The 18,706-nt window shown below is 49.4% G+C and overlaps 1 protein-coding gene across 1 annotated transcript in view; it reads left to right on the plus strand.

Moving 5' to 3' along the window:
• LOC102860206 (chromosome unknown open reading frame, human C19orf57) overlaps positions 1–18,703 on the plus strand; it is a 51,821-nt gene extending 33,118 nt beyond the window's left edge. The window contains exons 5-10 of the mRNA XM_006900821.1: positions 998–1,079; positions 1,298–1,402; positions 4,869–6,056; positions 16,108–16,205; positions 17,978–18,073; positions 18,556–18,703. Of these exons, the coding sequence (XP_006900883.1) occupies positions 998–1,079; positions 1,298–1,402; positions 4,869–6,056; positions 16,108–16,205; positions 17,978–18,073; positions 18,556–18,703 (1,717 nt within the window). The remainder of the gene's footprint in view (positions 1–997; positions 1,080–1,297; positions 1,403–4,868; positions 6,057–16,107; positions 16,206–17,977; positions 18,074–18,555) is intronic.
• Positions 18,704–18,706: the final 3 nt, after the last annotated feature.

Here is an 18,706-nt window from a genome sequence, read left to right on the forward strand (position 1 = left end):
TCCCTGGAGTCAAGGACTCTGAAGCTTCGTCTGACATTCTTTGGGCATGTTGCAAGGAGGGACTGGTCCTTGGAGAGGGACATCATGTTTGGGAGGGTGGAGGGACGGTGCAGGAGAGGAAGACCCTCTATGAAATGGATCGATTCTGTGAGTGGAGTGGTGGGAATGAATGTGTTTGAGACAGCGAGGTTGGCACAGGCTAGAATGGCATTTAGAGCTCTTGTGCATAGGGTTACTATGAATCGGAAGGGACTGGATGGCACATAACAACAACAACCACCTCTGAGATTGCAGTGCAGCATCTTGCCACTAGGCCACCAGAGCTCCCTGAATAAAGTGTTTCTTGTACCAGATTTCTTTCTCTGGAACTTGTGTCCACGTGGAAGCCCCTGTTCTTGCTTTTGGGCCTGCTTCCTGCAATCATAGGGGATGAAGTCAATATTTTCCCAGACCAGATAGCTTATATTCTAGAGGTGGAACTCTGTATTTTTTTCTTTGTAGCAAATATCACCCAGGGCACTAACATCCCCCACCTCTGCTTTGTTCAGCACATATTCTAGGGTCATGAAGAGTCCTGATGGCCAAAAGGGTAAAAGCACTAGATTGTTAACCAAAAGTTCAGCGTTTCAAACCCACCAGGCGTTCCCCAGGAGAAAGATGTGACAATCTGCTTCCCTAGATTACAGCCTCAGGAACCCACGTGTCCCGTAGGGTCACTAGAATCAGAGTCCACGCAGCGGCAGGAGGCTCCAGGTCCTCCTTCTCGGGGACCTTGCTGGAGTTACCCTTGCTGCCGTGCAGTTGGTTCTGACTCACAGTGGCGCTGTGTGTGACAGTGAACACTGCTTGGTCCTGCTCCTTCCCACATCTGCTGCGGTGCGTGAGCCCTTGTTGGCACTGACTGTGTTACTCCATCTCCCTGAGGGTCCTGGGCTCAGCTTTTCTTTCAGAGTTTGTTCTCTGAACCCAGATCCTCCTCAATTCTGTCTTCTCCCAGCATTCCTGATGGAGCAACAGAGGGTCCCTCCAGGCTTCTAGGGCAGCCGGAAAAGGATCCAGCCCCCTTCCCTCTCTCCCAGGTAAGCTTTTGTATGCATGGGCAACACTACTTTCCTGTAAGTCCACGTTTTCTGCTTCTTTTCATTGTTAACAGCTGCCAGCTTGTCTGCTGACAGACTGAGAAGTGTGCAAGGGCCACATTTGAAGCTACAAGAAAGGAAATGATTTTTTTTTCCTTGACGTCCTAATCCCTCCCTTAACAAATTGCTGTTCTGTTCTCATTGTGTTTGCTTTACAGAACTCAGTTGGAAAGTTTGTCCCCCAGTTTGCAAAACCCCAGAAAACTGTGACAAGAAAAACAAAGAAAAAGGAAGAAGACAATGAGAGTGGGACCTTCAACCTGGTAAGGTCCTCCGATGAGCCACGCTGAGCCAGGCAGAGCACCGCCTCTGGTGCAGCCGCGGGAGCCGCTGTGACTCTCCTGTTCGCTGAGGTTAACCTTGTTTTCTTGGGCATCAGACCTATGTTCTCAGTCCCCTCTCCTTATTTTCAAGGCATCCACTGCAGTTGTCTGTGGAGGTGCCAGGCTGGGAGCTCAAAGGCCTGTTCACGGTGTTCAGGACAGTTGTGCCCACACCACACGGGTCCCAGCCAGAGCCTTTTCCCCAGAGGGCATGGACATAGGAGCACTGAGAAAGACAGCCGTTTTCTACCCCTTTTCCTTGGAGGGGCTTTCGTGTGATTTGAGGGGCTTACAATATGCTCTGAAGTTGAAGGTGTACACTGGGGCCTGTTAAATGTTCACAGCAGCTGTATTTCTAATGTCCCCCAAACTGGAAACACCACCGATGTCCTTCAGCAGTGACGATTTCAGCCACACTACAGAGCAGTTGAAAGGGAGAATTAGAGATGTGCATGACGAGACGAGTCTCCAGGACTTTGTGTTGAGTGGAAAGAGCCAAGGGTCACCTGCTGTCTGATTCCATTTGAAATGATGACGATAGAGACTAGACTCGGGCTGTTGATGGGATTGCATGTGAGGAGGGAGTATGCTATGAAAGAGCGGCAGGAGGGGTCCTGACGTGTTAGAACTCTTCAAGGTCTTGACTGGGAGATCCAGAAAAAGACTATGTGAGTGATTGGATGGTGTAGAACTTAACAAATACAGAGGGATCCCTGGTAGCCCAGTCTGCAGGGAGTTGTGATAGTAACTAAGCCAGAGGCGGGCTGCGTGCATCTCTCCAGCAGCTCGAATCCACCAGCAGCCCTTCAGGAGAAAGATGGGCAGCCTCCTCCCATGTGATTTGTTTTTAGCCTCAGAAAACCTGCTGGAGCGTCAGCTATGAGTTACTTCCAGCTTGATGGTAATGAGAGTTTTTAACACAGACACACACCACATGAGTACAAGTCAAATGGGAAGTCAGAATGAGTTGCTTAAAGTACAGCAAGGCCAATATTATGTTATCAGTGTTATGATATTAACTGTTATGGAGCCAGGCCTGGAGTTACCGACAGAAGCATGACTTACGCATATCATCCACAGGCGGTAGGTGGAATAACACTTGATTCACAGAGAGAAGCAGTCCAGCTAGGACGGTGGCAGTCGTGGGCTTCTTTCTGCTGCAGCCAGCAGGTCTTCCCACAGGTCACAGTGCAGGGCTGTCGGTCTGCATGCACCTCACTTGTGCAGTATTTGAAAGACTCCATCATCTCTCCACTGGGCACAGAAACAGTATGAGAGTTGGCCAGGAGCCTGTGACAGGCAGAGCATTGACTGTGCACCCAGGATAGGGAGGGGGTGCCCTGTGAGGAGTTTCGAGAGAGACACCATTCCCCAGGGGTCTCTCTGAACCCAAGGCTTGATTAGGCAGCCGGGTGAGAAGTGGTGGGAGCTCAGCAGACCATCCTCCCAGCAACTACAGGGATGTTTCTCCTGAGGGATAACGTGTCAAGCCTACACCAACTTCTCTGTTACTTCTTACTTACAGCTGCATGCGACTCAGCAATTATCTCAAAAAGTTTTGTGTTTAGTTTTATAAAGTGGTAGTGTGAGAGAACTATTAACATGAACTGTAACACCACTAATTAGAATAGTCAACCTTACCGCTCAAAACTGGCAGCATTTGCCCTCGGTAAAGCTTAGAAAGGCAGAAGCAGGGAGGAAGTGGGAAAGTAGGCTGTTGCATTGTGAGAATTCAGTCAGTGTCACAGAACAAATGGATGAACTGTTGAGTGCAAAACCAGTTTATAAACTTTCACCCCAGTCACAATGTTACAGAGGAAGGGAGTGTGGGTGGTTGATTGAAGATGTATGTGACTCAGCAAGCTGGTTGCCCGTTTCACTGAACTGAGGGACCAGGCCGTGTCCTGTGCCCTTCAGTGGTCCAGAGTCTGCAGTCCACACCCTCCCCCAGCACCATCCCTGCTCTGGTAACTATAAGGTGGGCCCAGTGCCCGTCAGACCCCAGTCCCTCCTTGGTGAAGCTCTTTCTTTGCAGCTGATGTATCACAGTTGTGGGAGCTGTGGAGAGTGCATAGTTGGATTTTTTCATGCAGGAGAGCTTGAGTACCAGCTGTGCCACTCTCCAGCCCTCAGTGTACCTTGTGGTGCAGAGATAACGACAGAAATGCCCTCAGGAAGTTGTGCCAGGACTTAGCGAGGTGCTGTCTGAAGAAGTCAGCACAGCGCCCAGCACACAGTACTGCCCAGTGTTAACTGTGCACTTTTTATTCTTTATATTTGCTTGTTTAAAAACTTCTGTTATGCTAAAGCTTTAACATTTCCCATTTTAACCATTTCTTTTGGTGTACCATTCTGTGGTGTGAATTATATTCACAGTGTTATGCAACCGTTTCAGAACTCTGTCATCACTCAAAGACACCTACTCCCATTAGCAGTCCCTCTGTGTACCTCACTGTCCCCAGCCCCTGGCTGTGTGAGCCTGCCTCATGGTCCGGCTGGAGCAGGTAGATGGAATCCTGTAACATGTGACCTTTCGAATCTGATGTCTTTCCCTCAGTGGGATGTTTTTGAGGATCCTCGTCAGAGCACATACTGGAGCTTTATTCCTTTGTCGTGCTTGTAATCTGCGGCTGCATCTTGTCGCTCACTGGGCTGTCCCTTCTTCTGCTGGTGGACACTTGGCTTGTCCCACAGTTTGATTCTTGTGAGCACATGTACAGAAGTCTGACAGTCCCCCTGCTGCATCTTGATTGCTGATACTGCTGCAGACCTGGGCGGTTTACATACACACACGAGTCCACAGCTCAGACTTTGAAGAGTCATTCCAGCAACACTTCCTGTGTGCCTTCTCAGTGCCAGGCACAAAGTCCAGTGCTGAGGAGATGGGATAGTGGACACATTGAAGGTGCCCCCCATAGAGAGAACTTATTATTAGGGATGCCTTCTTTATTTAGTTTTTAATTTATCTTGACATAATCACAAACTCACAGGAAACTGCCAAAATGGCACATGGTGGTCCCCTTTAACTTCCTCCAGCCTCCCTCACTGGTCACATCTTATTACGTAGCTGAGGCCCCTGCTCAAAACCAGGAAACTGCCGAGGTGTGACCAGAGCCTGAGAGCTGCCTGGCTGGACAGGGGGCTGGTGGGATGGGGCGCCTGGCTGGACAGGAGCTGGTGGGACGGGGCGCCTGGCTGGACAGGGGGCTGGTGGGATGGGGCTCCTGGCTCCCAGCAGCCTCCGGCCCTCAGCACAAACTCACCTGGTGACTCAGTGCAGAGTGTGGGTGGAGCGTGGGCATCCACAGACTGAGACTTGAGACAAGAACAGTAAGGACTAGAACAATCTTCCTAAATGAAGGGTGGATTCATGAGGGCCCTAGCCTAAGACTTTTTCTCTCCACAGGAATTGCTGCAGGAGCCCAGTGCCCCTGAGGCAGGAAGCCAGCCACTTCGGGGATCCCTGGGGCTAGCTCTCTTGGAAAACCAGGCAAAAGCTGCTGTTGTCCACCCTGAACAGTGCAGCCAGCTCCCCCTAGTACCAGTGCCGTGCAGTGGGACCTCAGTGCACCTGACATCCAGCGATAACTCCCCAAGCAGAGGGACTGTGCCTTCTACTCCAGAGAGGGCCAGCCAGGAGCAGCTGTCAGAATCAGGGACCTGTGTTCTGAATAGTGGAAACAGTGCCTTAGAATCCAGCCTCCTAGTGGAATCTCAGAGAAACAGCAGACCTGGCACAGAGCAAGGTCTGGCAGAAGGGGGTCCTGGGCAGAATGGGCCTCTAAGCAGTGAGTGTGAGGATAAGGAGCTACACAGGGGAGGCCCCCCGGAGGAAGGAGAAGGTGACCCAAGTACCCCAGGCTCTGGTCCTGCCCCTACCCCTGCTCCAGAACTGAGCCCTGTGTCTCTGTTCCCAGAGCCTAGGTCTGCCACCCAGGGGTGCCCAAATCAACCACAGGTGCCCATTCCCAATGAGCCTGTTGTCGTCATTGCAGACAGGTGCACAGGTCCCACAGCGCCACCAGTAAGGGATCCAGAAGTGGCCAAGTTGGACAGACAAGGCCCAGATGGAAGTGGGGCTCTGCCTCATTCCTCAGAGGCTGCTGGGGGCCACATCGAGGCAGGACTGGAAGCTGAACCCCGCAGCCACACCCCAGAGCTTCTTGCCACCTCCCCAGCTCCTCATCATGAAAACCAGGAGCCTACAGTGGGTGCTGGCAACTCCAGCCCCCTCGCCCCAGAAGTAAGAATAGGTGTAGATCTGAAGCCATTGCCAGACCTCACCCAGGAGGGGCCAGAGTACACATGTGCACTGCTTTCTGTGGAGCCTGTGGGTGGAAAAGCAGCGGAGCCAGGCATCGAGAGCCTGCGGGACCCTGAGCCTCCGGGGCATGGCCAGTCCCTCCAAGCCGCTAGCCTGCCTGACCACAGAGAAGTAGACGGTCTGTCCCAGGAGCCTGGGGCCCACACTGCTCCTAGCCCAGCACACCAGGCCATCTGGGGGTGTTCCTCACCCATAGACCTCGACTTCCTGCCTGACAGCCAAATACAGAATGCCCTGGATGCTCCTGACTTGGAAGCTCCCCCTGAGCAGGTAAGAGCTTCCCCGAGTCCAGCCTGACTCCCAGCACGGGCCAGACGGTCAGGAATCCCCTCCCAAATTACTCATGGTAGAGAGAGTGGGGCAGTGTGTTCAGGGTCCCACCTACACCACACATTCCTTAAGGCGTCACAACTTGAGTAAGGACTAAGTGATTTTCTGGAAAGGTCAGACCTGCCTTTGATGGGCCCATCTTGGAAGAGAAGTTATTCTCTGAGCCCCAGATGGTACTCTCTTGGGCTGACCGTCCACCCTTTAGCATTTCTCCCTGGCCAGCCCCTAAATGGACCTGGGTAAGGATGTCATTCCAAACAGCTAGAACATGTACTCATTTAGTGAGCTTTGGTGACATAGACCATAATAAGTGTGCTGCAGACCTGAGGACCACACGTGGCCAGCAAGTCACGTCCACCAGTCCCTCCACAGTAGAAGGATGGGCGGTCTCCTCTGATATTTACAGCTTCGGAAACCCAGTAAAGAGGTCTGTGCATTGAAATCACTTCCTTGATAGTGAGTTCATGATTAGTTTACTGAGGGTTCTCATATGAGTCTACTAACTAACTACTTTAAAATAGACGAATAAAAGAGAACATAATTACAAATAGCAGTGAAAATCCTAACAGTTCTACTCTGTATACATGGTGTTGCTGTAACATAGAAGTCACTGGCAGTTGAGGGAGGAGTGTGCACACACATATATTTTATTTCACCACTGAGATTTAAGGCTCTGTTCCTCTGGGACCTACCTGCCTGGCAGGGCAGTGGGCAAATTGCCCAGGTGTTTCCTTTTGCAGCTTCTGAGTCAGTGCCAGCCGTCTCTGCACACCTGTCAGGACAGGTGTCCACCTTGTTTCAGAAAGTGCAGCATCCCTGGTGGTTAGAGCATCTGAGCCCACCTGAGCTTAGCAGCCTCATCCAAGGACATAGACAGTGCTCTTGCCACACATTGGGTGCAGCCGGGAGACTGAAGGGGTCGGATACCTGCTCCAGGTGACACAGCCGTGAGCAGAGAATGCTGGGCCCACTTCCAACTCACCTAGTTCAGAAGCTGCACCTTAACCACACTGCCCTGGAACATGGAGCTCTTTCTCTTTTTACACATCAGCCTGGTTCTGTGGAGACGTTAAAAAAAAATCTAGTCGTTCAGCACCTGTTTATGGAGTGCCTGTTCTGTGCAGAGAGCAAATCAGACTTGAGGTTATGGACCCCACCTGCCTCTCCAAGGGAGAACATTTTGTTCTGTGTGATTCCGTGCTTAATGAACTCTTATTTTTCAAAGAACAGAGTCCTGAGCGGTACAAAAATTGGCTGCTAACTGAAAAGCTGGAAGTTGAAGTCAATTCAGAGGAGTCTAGGAAGAAAGGGCCTGGTGATCTGTTTCCAAAAAATGCAGCCGTCTAAATGCCGTGAAGCTTCAACAGCAGACAGTTATGTCGCCACAGAACACAACACAGCTGAGGCCGTAGTCCCATTTCCGTCTCCCTGCTCACGTTTCAGAAAAATCAAGAAAACTGGTCTGCAGGGCTCAGGTGTGGGCCAGCAGGGGGCTCTGGCCAGGCCACCACCATTTGGGTGTGCGTTTGTTTTGACACTGGGCGTTCCTGAGCAAGTCAGGGCGGCTCAGTCACTGAGCAGGTTCCCATGGGAAGACTGGGCCATGCCCAGTTTCCCCATGTGCGGATAGGAGTCCTTGGGAGCAGCTCGTGTTAAGAGCGCAGTGACTGCCATCTTCCTGGTGGCAGGTTACGGTGACCCTGGACCTCAGCATCACGTCCTCACCTGGCATCAGGGGAGGAGCAGTCTGGGAGATGGCACAGCAGTGGCAGAAGCCGGAGTTCCCTCTGATAAAGTTTGCTGTTGTCTTCTCAAAGCTGCTGCTTTAAGGGAATAAGGAGACTGGAGCTTGGGCCTTGTTGTAGGAGAGAAAATAATAACCACTGTAGTTGCAAAAAGTCAAAAGACATCATTTATTTCTGTGCACTGTAAAACACAAAAGGTAAAGAAATGGGAACCAGGAGCAGGGAGCTCCTCCCAAGACCTGATAAGGCTACATCCTTCCAGTAGTGAAGACAGGTTATATATAGTATTACTTGCAGAGAGTGCTAGTGGCCTGGTGTTAAGGAGTTGCACTACCAACCCAGAGTCTTGTGATTTGAGTCCACCAGCTGATCTTTGGGAGAAAGGTGGACGAGTCTCCCTCCTCCTGTGCAGTTTACTCCCTCTGAAAACCTACTGGAGGGTCAGCTACGAGTCAGTGTCCACTAGACAACACATAACAACAACAGCAAACAGTATTAAAGTTTCCTTCTCCTATCAAGAGTGCCAGAAGAGAGAGAGTCATTCATCTTGCTTACAGGTTTTCTTTGATTTGAGAGACTTTTGATATGGGCAACGAAATAGATAGTCACAGATACAGAATTGAGAGGTAAAGCAAGGGTGTGGCTTCAGGGAGTATTCCTGCGGTCTTGTGAATTAAATGGGTGAGTGACAGAAGACAGTGGCCTCCCCTCGGCCAGCTAGGTATGGGGCTCATTGTCCAAGTGTTTCTTTTTTCTGCAGTGAGTCTGCCTTTATCAGGTGTCAAACCAAATGTGAATAAGAAGGAAATTTTCTAGCTGTCTGGGTGGGTAAAACTCAGGAGCCAGACAGGGTTTTTTTTCCAAAGTCTGCAGGTTAACTTTTGAATTGGCAGTTGGGCTTTTTATGCCCACTCAGTATTCAGCAAAACAGCTGTTTCTGCCAGACTTAGCAGGCGATGGTTTCTTGAAATCAGCCTAGAACCTCTTAGGTGTCGTTAGGTGGGCCCTGGACTCATGGTAACCCCATATGTTACAGAGTAAAGCTGTCCCATAGGGGTTTCTTGGCTATAACCTTTTTGGATGTAGTTCACCAAGCCTTTCTTCCACAGAGCTACTGGGTGGGTTCAAACCACCCATCTTTAGATGAGCCTCCTAAACAAACCACTTACACCTCCCAGAAGAGAAGCCGTTCAAAAAGGTTTTCCTGACTTCCTCTCTTAATCTTGATGCAAGCCTGTTTTAGATGTTCCCAGTACATGCAAGCATGAGATTTGTCATGTCATATTTGCTCACAGAATAAACTGGTCCAAACAACAACTGTGGTATATACCCACATTAAATAATAGTAAAGAGTCACAAAACAATATAGTCTGGATGAACTTGGAGGACATTATATGAATCACTTAAACTCTAAAGGACAAATATTTTATGAATACATTGTTAGAAAAAAAGATAAAAGTTTACAACCAAAAAAATATTCCTTGACAGTTAGCAGAGATAGGGAGGAAAGAGAAGGGAAATCAGCAATTAGATGATAGATACACAATGCTTTTGTTGTTAGGTACCATTGAGTCAACTACACCTCATAGCTCCCCTGTCAACAACAGAGCAAAACTTCCCCCTCTCCTGCACTGTCCTTACGATCCCCACTATGCTCGAGCTGTATCAGGGTCTTCCTCTCTTTCTCTGACCCTCTTTCTTTTCCAGTTTCCCCTCTCAAGGACTGGCCCCCTCCTGGACAACATACCCAATGTATGTGAGACGAAGTTCTACCATCTGGCCTCTAAGGATATACTTACGGTTGTGCTTCCTCCAAGGGAGATTTGTTTGTTCTTTTGGTAATCCGTGAGATATTTCATATTCTTCTCCAACACCACAATTCAGAGGCATTAATTCTTCTGTCATCCTTATTCACTGTCCAGTTTTCAGATGCATAGGAAGCAATTGAAAATACTGTCTTAGATCAGGAGCACCTTAGTATCTAAACTGATATCCTTGCCCAATTCCCACTTTTTTTTATTTTATTTATTTTTGTGTGAGTGTACCGTCAAATCAGATCTGACTGGTACAGGAGGAAATTGTCCCTCCTTCCCCGGCAGAGCATCTGGTGGATTCGAACTGTGTGCCTCTGGGATTGTAGTTGCAGGTCCTTGCCACTAGGCCACCAGGGCTCCCCTCCATTCCCACTTTTATAAAGAGTACCTTGACAGAAGATTTTCCCAGAGCAACATGTCGTGATTTCTTGACTGGTGTTAATTGTGGATCCAAGTGAAATGAACTCTCAACAACTTCAATCTTATCTTCATCTTATCACCATGGTATCTGTTGGTCCAGTGGTGAGATTTTCGTTTTCTTGATGCTGTGATACAATCCCTATTGAGGGCTACAGTCTTTGATCTTCTGCAGCAGGTGTTTCAAGTCTTCTGCGCTTTCTGCAGGTTGCACTTTCAAGCAAGGTTGTGTCATCTGTGTAACACAGGTTGTTGGTAAGTCAGTCTTTCTTCAATCTGGATGTCACATTCTTTTTCAAATAGTCCAGCTTCTTGAATTACTTGCTCACTGTACAGACTGAGTAAGTGTGGAGAAATGATAACCACCCTAATGTATACCTTTCCTGGTTTTAAACCACACAGTGTTCCTTTGTTCTGTTTGGACAATTACACCTTGGTCTCTGTATACATTTGTCATGAACACAATTAATTGTTCTGGGATTCCCATTCTTCTCAGTGTTAGCTATAACCTGTTATCATCTACGTCGTGCAGGGCCTTTGAATAGTCAGTAAAACACAAACACTTTTTTATGCAATTCTCTGCTTTCATTAGGATCAGTCTGACATAATCAATGATACCACCAATTCCATGTCCCACTTCTGAATCCATCTTGAATTTCCACTATTGATGGACTATTCAGCCACTTTTAACTAATCTTCAACAAAAATTGACTTGTGTGTAATTTTAATGATATTGTTCAATTTCTGTACTGTTTTGGATCATCTTTTTTGGAATGGGGGCAAGTATGGATTTCTTCCAGTCAATTGGCCAAGTAGATATCTTCCCGTTTTCTTGGTATAGACTGATGAGCATGTCTAGGGCTGCGTCTGTTTGCTGAAACACCTCTCGTCAATTCATGGGACCTTACTTTTGCCAGTGCCTTCAAGTGAAGTGGCTTTCATTACCCATGGTTCTTGATCATGTGCTACTTTTTGAAATGGTTCCGTGTCAGCCAGCTTTTGGTACAGTGACTCATGTAAACTGAGGGAAAGGAAAGGCTGTATAATAAATTCATTGTCATCAGGTTGGAACTGACTCACAGCTGACCGTCCAGTAAATCCTGGAGGCTGTAAATCACACCATAGGAGATTCCTCGTCTTTCTCCTGCTGAGCCATTGGTGGATTCGAACTGCTAAAGATGCATGGCCTTCAGATTAACAGTGTGTCTCCCTGTGGAAAATAAGGGGTGAAAAAAGTGCTTACCTTGTGGGGGCTGTTGGATCCCATCTCTCATGGCAAGGAGAGTTCTATAGTTAAATAACTTAATTGGATCTTAAATCACAAAGTCACCTACCTGATGGAGTTGGCCAGTCCACACACACACACAGCCTTATTCTAGAGTGCAGCTTCTCTACTTCTTCAGCCTTGCTGATGTTTGTGTCCAGATTCTTCTCTGTGGTGAGGGCATCCCACACACAGAGGATGTAGAGAGTGCAGAGCAGCGTCCCTGGCATTGACATTGACTGGCATGCCAGACCATTGGCACCTCCCCGCTCCCACAGGAAACTACTACTGCATTTTTGAAGATGTACAGTTAGAATGCTCAAAAAAAGCGAAGATGACAAAACTTAGTCTCAAATCATGCAAGCAGGGGAGCTCTGGTGGCCTAGTGGCAAGAAGCTGCACTGCAATCCCAGGGACGCACGGTTCGAATCCACCAGATGCTCTGCCGAGGAAGGAGGGGCAATCTCCTCCTGTACCAGTCAGATCTGATTTGACAGTACACACACACACACACACACACACACACAAATAATAAAAAATAATAATTTTTTTAAAAATCATGCAAGCAAAATACTGCTGAAGATGATTCAAAAACTAGAACAGTACACAGATGGGGAACTGCCAGAAGCTCAAGGAGGATTTAGAAGAGGCTGTGACACCAGGAATACTGTTGCTGATATCAGATGGATCCTGGCTGAAAGTAAAGAATACCAGAAGAATGTCTGCTTTATTGACTATACAAAGGCATTTGACTGTGTGGATCATAACAAGTTGTGGCTGACATTGTGAAGAATGGGAATCCCAGAGCACTTAATTGTACTCATGCAAAACCTACACCTAGACCAGGAGGCTGTTGTACCATCCGAGCAGGGGAACATTTGTTGTTGTTGGTTGCCTTTGGGTTGAACGCAACTCATTGTGACCCTATGAGCAAAAGGTCTGAAACCCTTCTACAACTATTGACATTTATCAAAAAGTTCATAGTTTCCAGAGGTATGCTATTTAAAAAGTGGATGCCACTCCTGCTTTCAAACCTGTCATACATGTTATTGTTGTTATGTGCCATTGAGTTGCCTGTGATGTATAGCGACTCTATGTACAGAAGCTCTGAACCCTTCCCTGTCCTGAGCCAGTCTCACTAATTCTGACACACCAACTCCCATTGCCCCAGTTACTGTATCAAACTATCTCATCTGGGATCTCTCTCTCTCCTGTGCTCTCTGTCCACCCTTCCAAGCATGATGTCCTTCTTCAAGGACCAAACTCTCCTGGTCACGTGCTCAAAGTAAGTGAGGCAGAGCTTCAAAATCCTAGCCTCCAAAGAGAGACTTGGCTTCACCTTCTCCAAGACAGACCTATTTGTTTTCTTGGCAGTCCATGGTATGTTCAAGACTCTTCTCCAGCACCACAACTCGAAGGCATCTATTATTCTTCTGTCATCCTTAGTCATTGTCCAACTCTCTGAAGCATAACAAGTAATTGAGAAGACCATGGCCTGGATTAGGCACACCTTTGTATCTAGACTGACATCATTGCTCTTCCGCACTCTGAAGAGGTCCATGACAGTAGATTTTCCTAATGCAATTCATCTTTTGATTTCCTGACTGCTGATGTTAAGAGTGTTGATTGTGGATCTGAGCATGCTATAATTGCTAACACCCTTAATCTTTTCATCTATCATGATGTTGCCAATTGACCCAATGGTGAGAATCTTTGTCTTCTTGATGTTGAGCTTTAACCCATATTGAAGACTACAGTAAAAAAAAAAAAGGAACACTTACGTGGTTTAAAATTCCAAAGGGAGTGCATCAGCATTGTATTCCTTCTCCATACCTATTCAGTCTGTATGCGGAACAAATTATTCAAGAAGCCAGATTACTCTATGAAGAGGTATGAGGCATCAGGATCGGAGGGAGATTTCATCAATAATCTGTGTTGTGCAGACAACACAATGTTGCTTACTGAAAGTGAGGAGACCTTGAACCACTTGTTTCAGAAGATGAAAGAATACAGCCTTCAATATGGATTGCATCAGTGTTAATAAAACAAGGATTCTAACTACTGGACCTATAGGTAGCATCATGATAGATGGAGAAAAAATTGAAACTGTCAACAACTTCATCTTACTCAGATCCACAGTTAACACCTTTGATACCAGCAGACAGGAAATCAGGAGATGTGGTGCACTGGGAAAGTCTGCAGTTAGGGACCTCTCCAAATTATCGAGGAGTAACAATATTTGTTTGAAGAACTAAGGTGCGTCTTCAGGCCATGGTCTTTCTGATCACTTGCTGTGCATCTGAGAGCAAGACAGTGATTAAGGATGATGAAGAAAAAATGATGCCTTTGAGCTGTGGTGTTGGAGAAGAGCACAGAACACCCCATGGATGGCCAAGAGGACAAACAAATATGTCTTGGGGAGGATGCGGCCGGAGTGCTCTTTAGAGGCAAGAATGATGAGTCTGTGCCTCCCATACTTCGGCCGTGTTGCTGGGAGGTGCTGTTCCCTGGAGAAGTTCATGATGCTGGGAAGGGTGAAGGGTCACTGAAGGAGAGGAAGATCATCAACCAGGTGGATTGACACGGTGACCGCCGCAATGGATTCTACTATATCAGGAAGTGTGAAGGTGGCACAGGACAGGACAGAGTTCAGATCTGTTGTTCACAGGGTCTCTGGGTCATTGACTCAACAGCACCACCACCAACAGGACAGATCAGTTCCTGGATGACAGCGTGCCAGGAAAAGTAAAGGGTCAGTAAGAGAGGAAGACCATCAATAAGATGGCTAAAGCAGTGGCTGCAAGAATGGAATAAAAAGGCAAGAGATGCGGATAGCTTCTAGCTCCTGGAGACACCTAACCTTTGCAGTAGGAGCGCAATTCACTGTGGCAGCGGAACTGCCTAATTCCAGAGTCTCCCTTATGCATTGTCTGCACGCTTTTTCACTCAGCGCCCTCAGTGAGCCTCCACAGGGTTTCCAAGGCTGTGAATCAAAAAGAGAGAGAGACTGCCCATCTTTCTCCAGAAGGATTTGAACCACCTTAGATGCAGCCTCTTTTTTTATTATTTTATTTTATTATTTTGTGTGTGCGTGTGTGTACCATCAAATCGGATCTGACTGGTACAGGAGGAGCTTGTCCGTCCTCCAGCTGAGCATCTGGTGGATTTGAACCCTGCATCTCTAGGATTGCAGTACAGCTTCCTGCCACTAGGCCACCAGAGCCACAGCCTCTTTAAAAAAAAAAAAATATATACACACACACATATATACATATATATATACATATATAGATATATAGAGATATAATTTTTGTGCATGTGTATCATCAAATCAGATCTAACTGGTACAGGAGGAGATTATCCCTCCTTCAGCTCAGCGTCTGGTGGATTTGAACTGCTCACCTCTGGGATTGCAGTGCAGCTGCTTCCCACTGGACCACCAGAGCTCAGCGAGATGCAGCCTCTTGATTTAGCAGCACAGCACTAAACAGACTTTGCCACCAGAGCTCTGATTTTTTTGTGCAGAAGAGGCAATTAAAAACACCAGGGTCTGGATCACCCTACGTCTCAATCCTCCAAGTGGCATCTTTCTGTTTTTTTAAACACTTTAAAGAGCTCTTTTGCTGGTGTCATTTTCATGCTGTGAAATCTCGATTCTGAATGCACTGTTCAGTAGTTTGTAATAAAGTCGTGATTGTTGACTCAGCCATCATCACAGTCCAGTCATAGATCTGGATATTTATCACTTGAAGACAATCCTTGCCTGGTAGTAGCTCCCCTTCTCTTCCTCAGTCCCTGGCAGCCAGCAGTCTATTTTCTGTCCATTCTGGAGGGTTTCCCATGGTGGAAACTATATAGCGTGTGGCCTTCAGTGTTTTCAGGCCTCAGTCACGATGGAGTGTGAATTGGTGCATCCTTACTTTTTTATGTCTGAGAACCATCCCATCATGTGACCAGGTCACGTGTCAGCTTTCTGTGGACAGATATTGGGGCTGTTTGTTCGTCTTGTTCGTGTGAGTAGTGTTGCTCCCCAGGCAGTTCTTGGTGGTTTAGGGATCCAGGGCTCCTTTGCACTAGTGACTCAAGTCTTTCACCCCGTCTTTCCAGTTAAGAAAGACATCCTTTTAGCAAGCCCCCGCCCCAGGCTTTGTCCTTTCCAGAAGCAACTGATGCCCCCACTACCCGACCGCCTCCGCCTCAATTTCTTAGAGGGACTTGTGTCCTCTCTGTGAGCGAGCTTGACATTTTCCAGGAAATTAAAACCTCAGTTGACATTTAGAAACTTAAACTTTTCAGGGTTTATCAGTTTTCTTCTCTATTAATTATGCAATTTTTTTCTGTTGCAATATATTTGCAAAATCTTTTCCTGATAATACATGCGCTTCCTGTCTGGCCAAGGTTAATAACGTCTTCCTTTTGACTGTGATGTTTCTGGAACACTGCTGCCAGATGCCCTGTGTGGGCCCCGCTACCCTATCCAGAGACTGGAAGCAGTGGCTTGCTTGATCACCCCAGTAGTGACTGTGTCATTGGGACCAGTAGGACCCACAGAGGAGCCTGCTGAGGGGGCAGGACTATGGGACAGGGTGACAAGCCAGCAAATAGAGGGATCAAGACAGGTGACAGGCACAGAGGAACAGCAAGCAGCTCTTTCACAAAGGCTTTCCTCTGCCGGAAACCCTGGTCTCGGCACCCTGAGCCGGGGACCCTTCTCCCGCTTCATCCAGACCTCACCTGTGTTCTCTTTCTAGGTAAAAGACTCATCTCCTCTGGGTAGCATACGGAGACTCTGCTGTCCTGGCACCAGCCCACCTGCCAGTGGAGCCTCCGTCACCTCAGGCCAGCCCAGGTAGGCGTAGCACAAGGCCACCTCTCATCCTGGGGTCACCACCCTCCTGACTCTTCAGACCCCATTGGCGCCTTCTCACACCTACCCCGTGGGCTCCATTCTACCGACCATGATGCAGCGCTGGCCTGAGGTCCTCCTCAATACGCCTCAGCTTCCCAAACCAACTAAGAACTGAGCCCATTTTCCAAACAGGGTATTCCCTGCTCCCAGCACAGGACTAGCATCCAGCCATCCTCACCCAGCCAACTTCTCCCTCCTGGGACCCCTGGGATCGTATCCCCAGGATGGCACCCCCTGGGATGGTACCCCCCAGGATGGTTCCCCCTGGGATGGTACCCCCTGGGATGGTTCCCCCTGGGATGGTTCCCCCTGGGATGGTACCCCCCTGGGATGGTACCCCCCTGGGATGGTACCCCCTGGGATGGTACCCCCTGGGATAGTTCCCCCTGGGATGGTACCCCCTGGGATAGTTCCCCCTGGGATGGTACCCCCTGGGATAGTACTTGCTTTTTTGCATTTGTATGTACATATGGGTGGTTTGCTGGGAAGATAGTCTAGAACTTTTCCCTGAGGGCAAGGGGATTAAGGTGGGGCTAAGCCATTGGCTGGACCACCCCAGCAACTCCCAGCCCTGGTCACTACCCCCACTTGGCTTGTGCCGGGGCCAATCACCTCCTGCTCCTGCAAGCTGCAGGATATAAAGGGTCTTCAGTGCACCCCTTCCTCAGAGCATCCTTCCCCCAGTGCATGGCTCTCAGCCCTCTGCCACCCTCTCCTTTCACCTTGTACTTGAACTTCCCTCTCTTCAGGGCCTGTGGCTCATCTGTTATTCAAGGCCAAGATCTGTCAGGGAGCCCAGGTCCACAACCCATGGCTTCACTCTCTGTCCCTTCTCTTGCTCCTGGAGATGTGGGGCAGTGGTGCCTTATATTTCCTGCTCGTTCACAGGTTGGCAGCTAGTATCTGTGGTGCCCATGCTCCCTGCTACACACACACACACACACACACACACACACACACACACACACACTACCCACCACTGACACGGGGGGACCTGAGGCCGGAAGCCAGAGTGCACCCTCATTGCAGAGGGCAGGGAGCCTGCAGATCTGTGTCCGAGTCTGCTTCCTCCCTGTGTGGTGCCCCCAGCACGGATGGTGGCTGGAGCCCTGAGAGAGTTCTGGAGCCAGGTTGCTGAATCAAGGCAGGGTAAGACATGGCCTGGGGCAGCCAAGCACCTGGGGAGATGAGACATGGAAGAGAACTGGCATTTCTGTGGCTAAAGCAGCAGGCTTCAAGTAGAGCTGTGCCCTGTGCCCTGTGTCGAGACCAGTGGTGAAGCGCTGATCGACTGCACAGCAGCTTTTGAGTGAACCCAGGGTGCTTCAGAAGAAAGGCCTGTGGGGCTGCTTTGAAACCTTGGGGAGTCCAGTTCTACTCTGGAGCACAGGGGTCACCAGGAGTCAGAATTCACTCAGTGGCCACTGGCGTGTTGAGATGGTAACACCACTCCCAGGCCCAGGCCGTGCGGGGCTGGGGGCAGAGACCAGGAAGGTGACTGGGTCGAGGGGGGCAGCCGTGGATTGCGAGGTCAAGGAGCTACAATAGTGTCAGCCATGTGCGACCAGGGAGCTGCCCCAGCAGAGAACGGCAGCGTGAGTATGTGGGAGAACGAGCCTGCCTCAAGGCCCCAGAAAGGCTCTTCAAAACGGCATTGCGTTCCGGCAGGCAGCCCTACTCCAGGTCAAGCCTGTCCTCCGCTCCACCCACAGGAACCCCAAGTCACAGATCCAGGCCTTCGAGACTCCTGAGCTGGAGGACGCAACAGGCACTGTGTGTGGCCTCGTCATGGAGCTCTCCAATCTCAAGTGAGGGGCGGTCTCCCCCATCTGGGGGGTGGGTTGGGGACCTGGGGACAGTCCCAAGGGAGGGAGACCCAGGAGCACCCAGAGGCACAGACTGCCAGGGCAGGGAGGGGCCTCTGAACTGCGTCCTCGTGCTCCGGTCCCCATTCCTTTGCGCTGACATGTCGCCAAGTATCAAGTTCCTGAGTGGTGAGGGCAGTCAGCCCACGGTGTCATCTGGGGGTGCACATGAGTGTGGAAGAGCAAGTGTGCAGTGAGAAAGCGTGTGCTTTTGCATCGTGTACGTTTACAAGGGTGTGTGCATCTGTGCACGTGTGTGCGCGTGAGTGTGACGTGCAGGAATGTACCGTGTGTGTGTGTGTGTGTGTGTGTGTGTGTGTGTGTGTGTGTGTCAGAGAGAGCGAGCGAGAGCAGGCTTGTGGGTGTGAGGACGAGCGTGTGGGCTCCTCTCCCACAGCCTGGCCCCTGCGCCCCCTTCTCCACAGCCGGCTGATCATGAGTGCCCACCGGGACCTGGAAGCCCTCCGGCGTCTTGGCAACCGGAAGGGGAAGCCCACAGGAAAGGGGCCTGCACCCTATGCCTCCAAGGGGGCAGGGACCCTCCCGCGAGGGGAGCCCTGGAGGGACGGGTAGGGC

Source organism: Elephantulus edwardii, unplaced genomic scaffold, assembly GCF_000299155.1.
Source record: "Elephantulus edwardii isolate Elephantulus edwardi_28Jun2011 unplaced genomic scaffold, EleEdw1.0 scaffold00296, whole genome shotgun sequence".
In the NCBI taxonomy this organism is placed as follows: domain Eukaryota; kingdom Metazoa; phylum Chordata; class Mammalia; order Macroscelidea; family Macroscelididae; genus Elephantulus; species Elephantulus edwardii.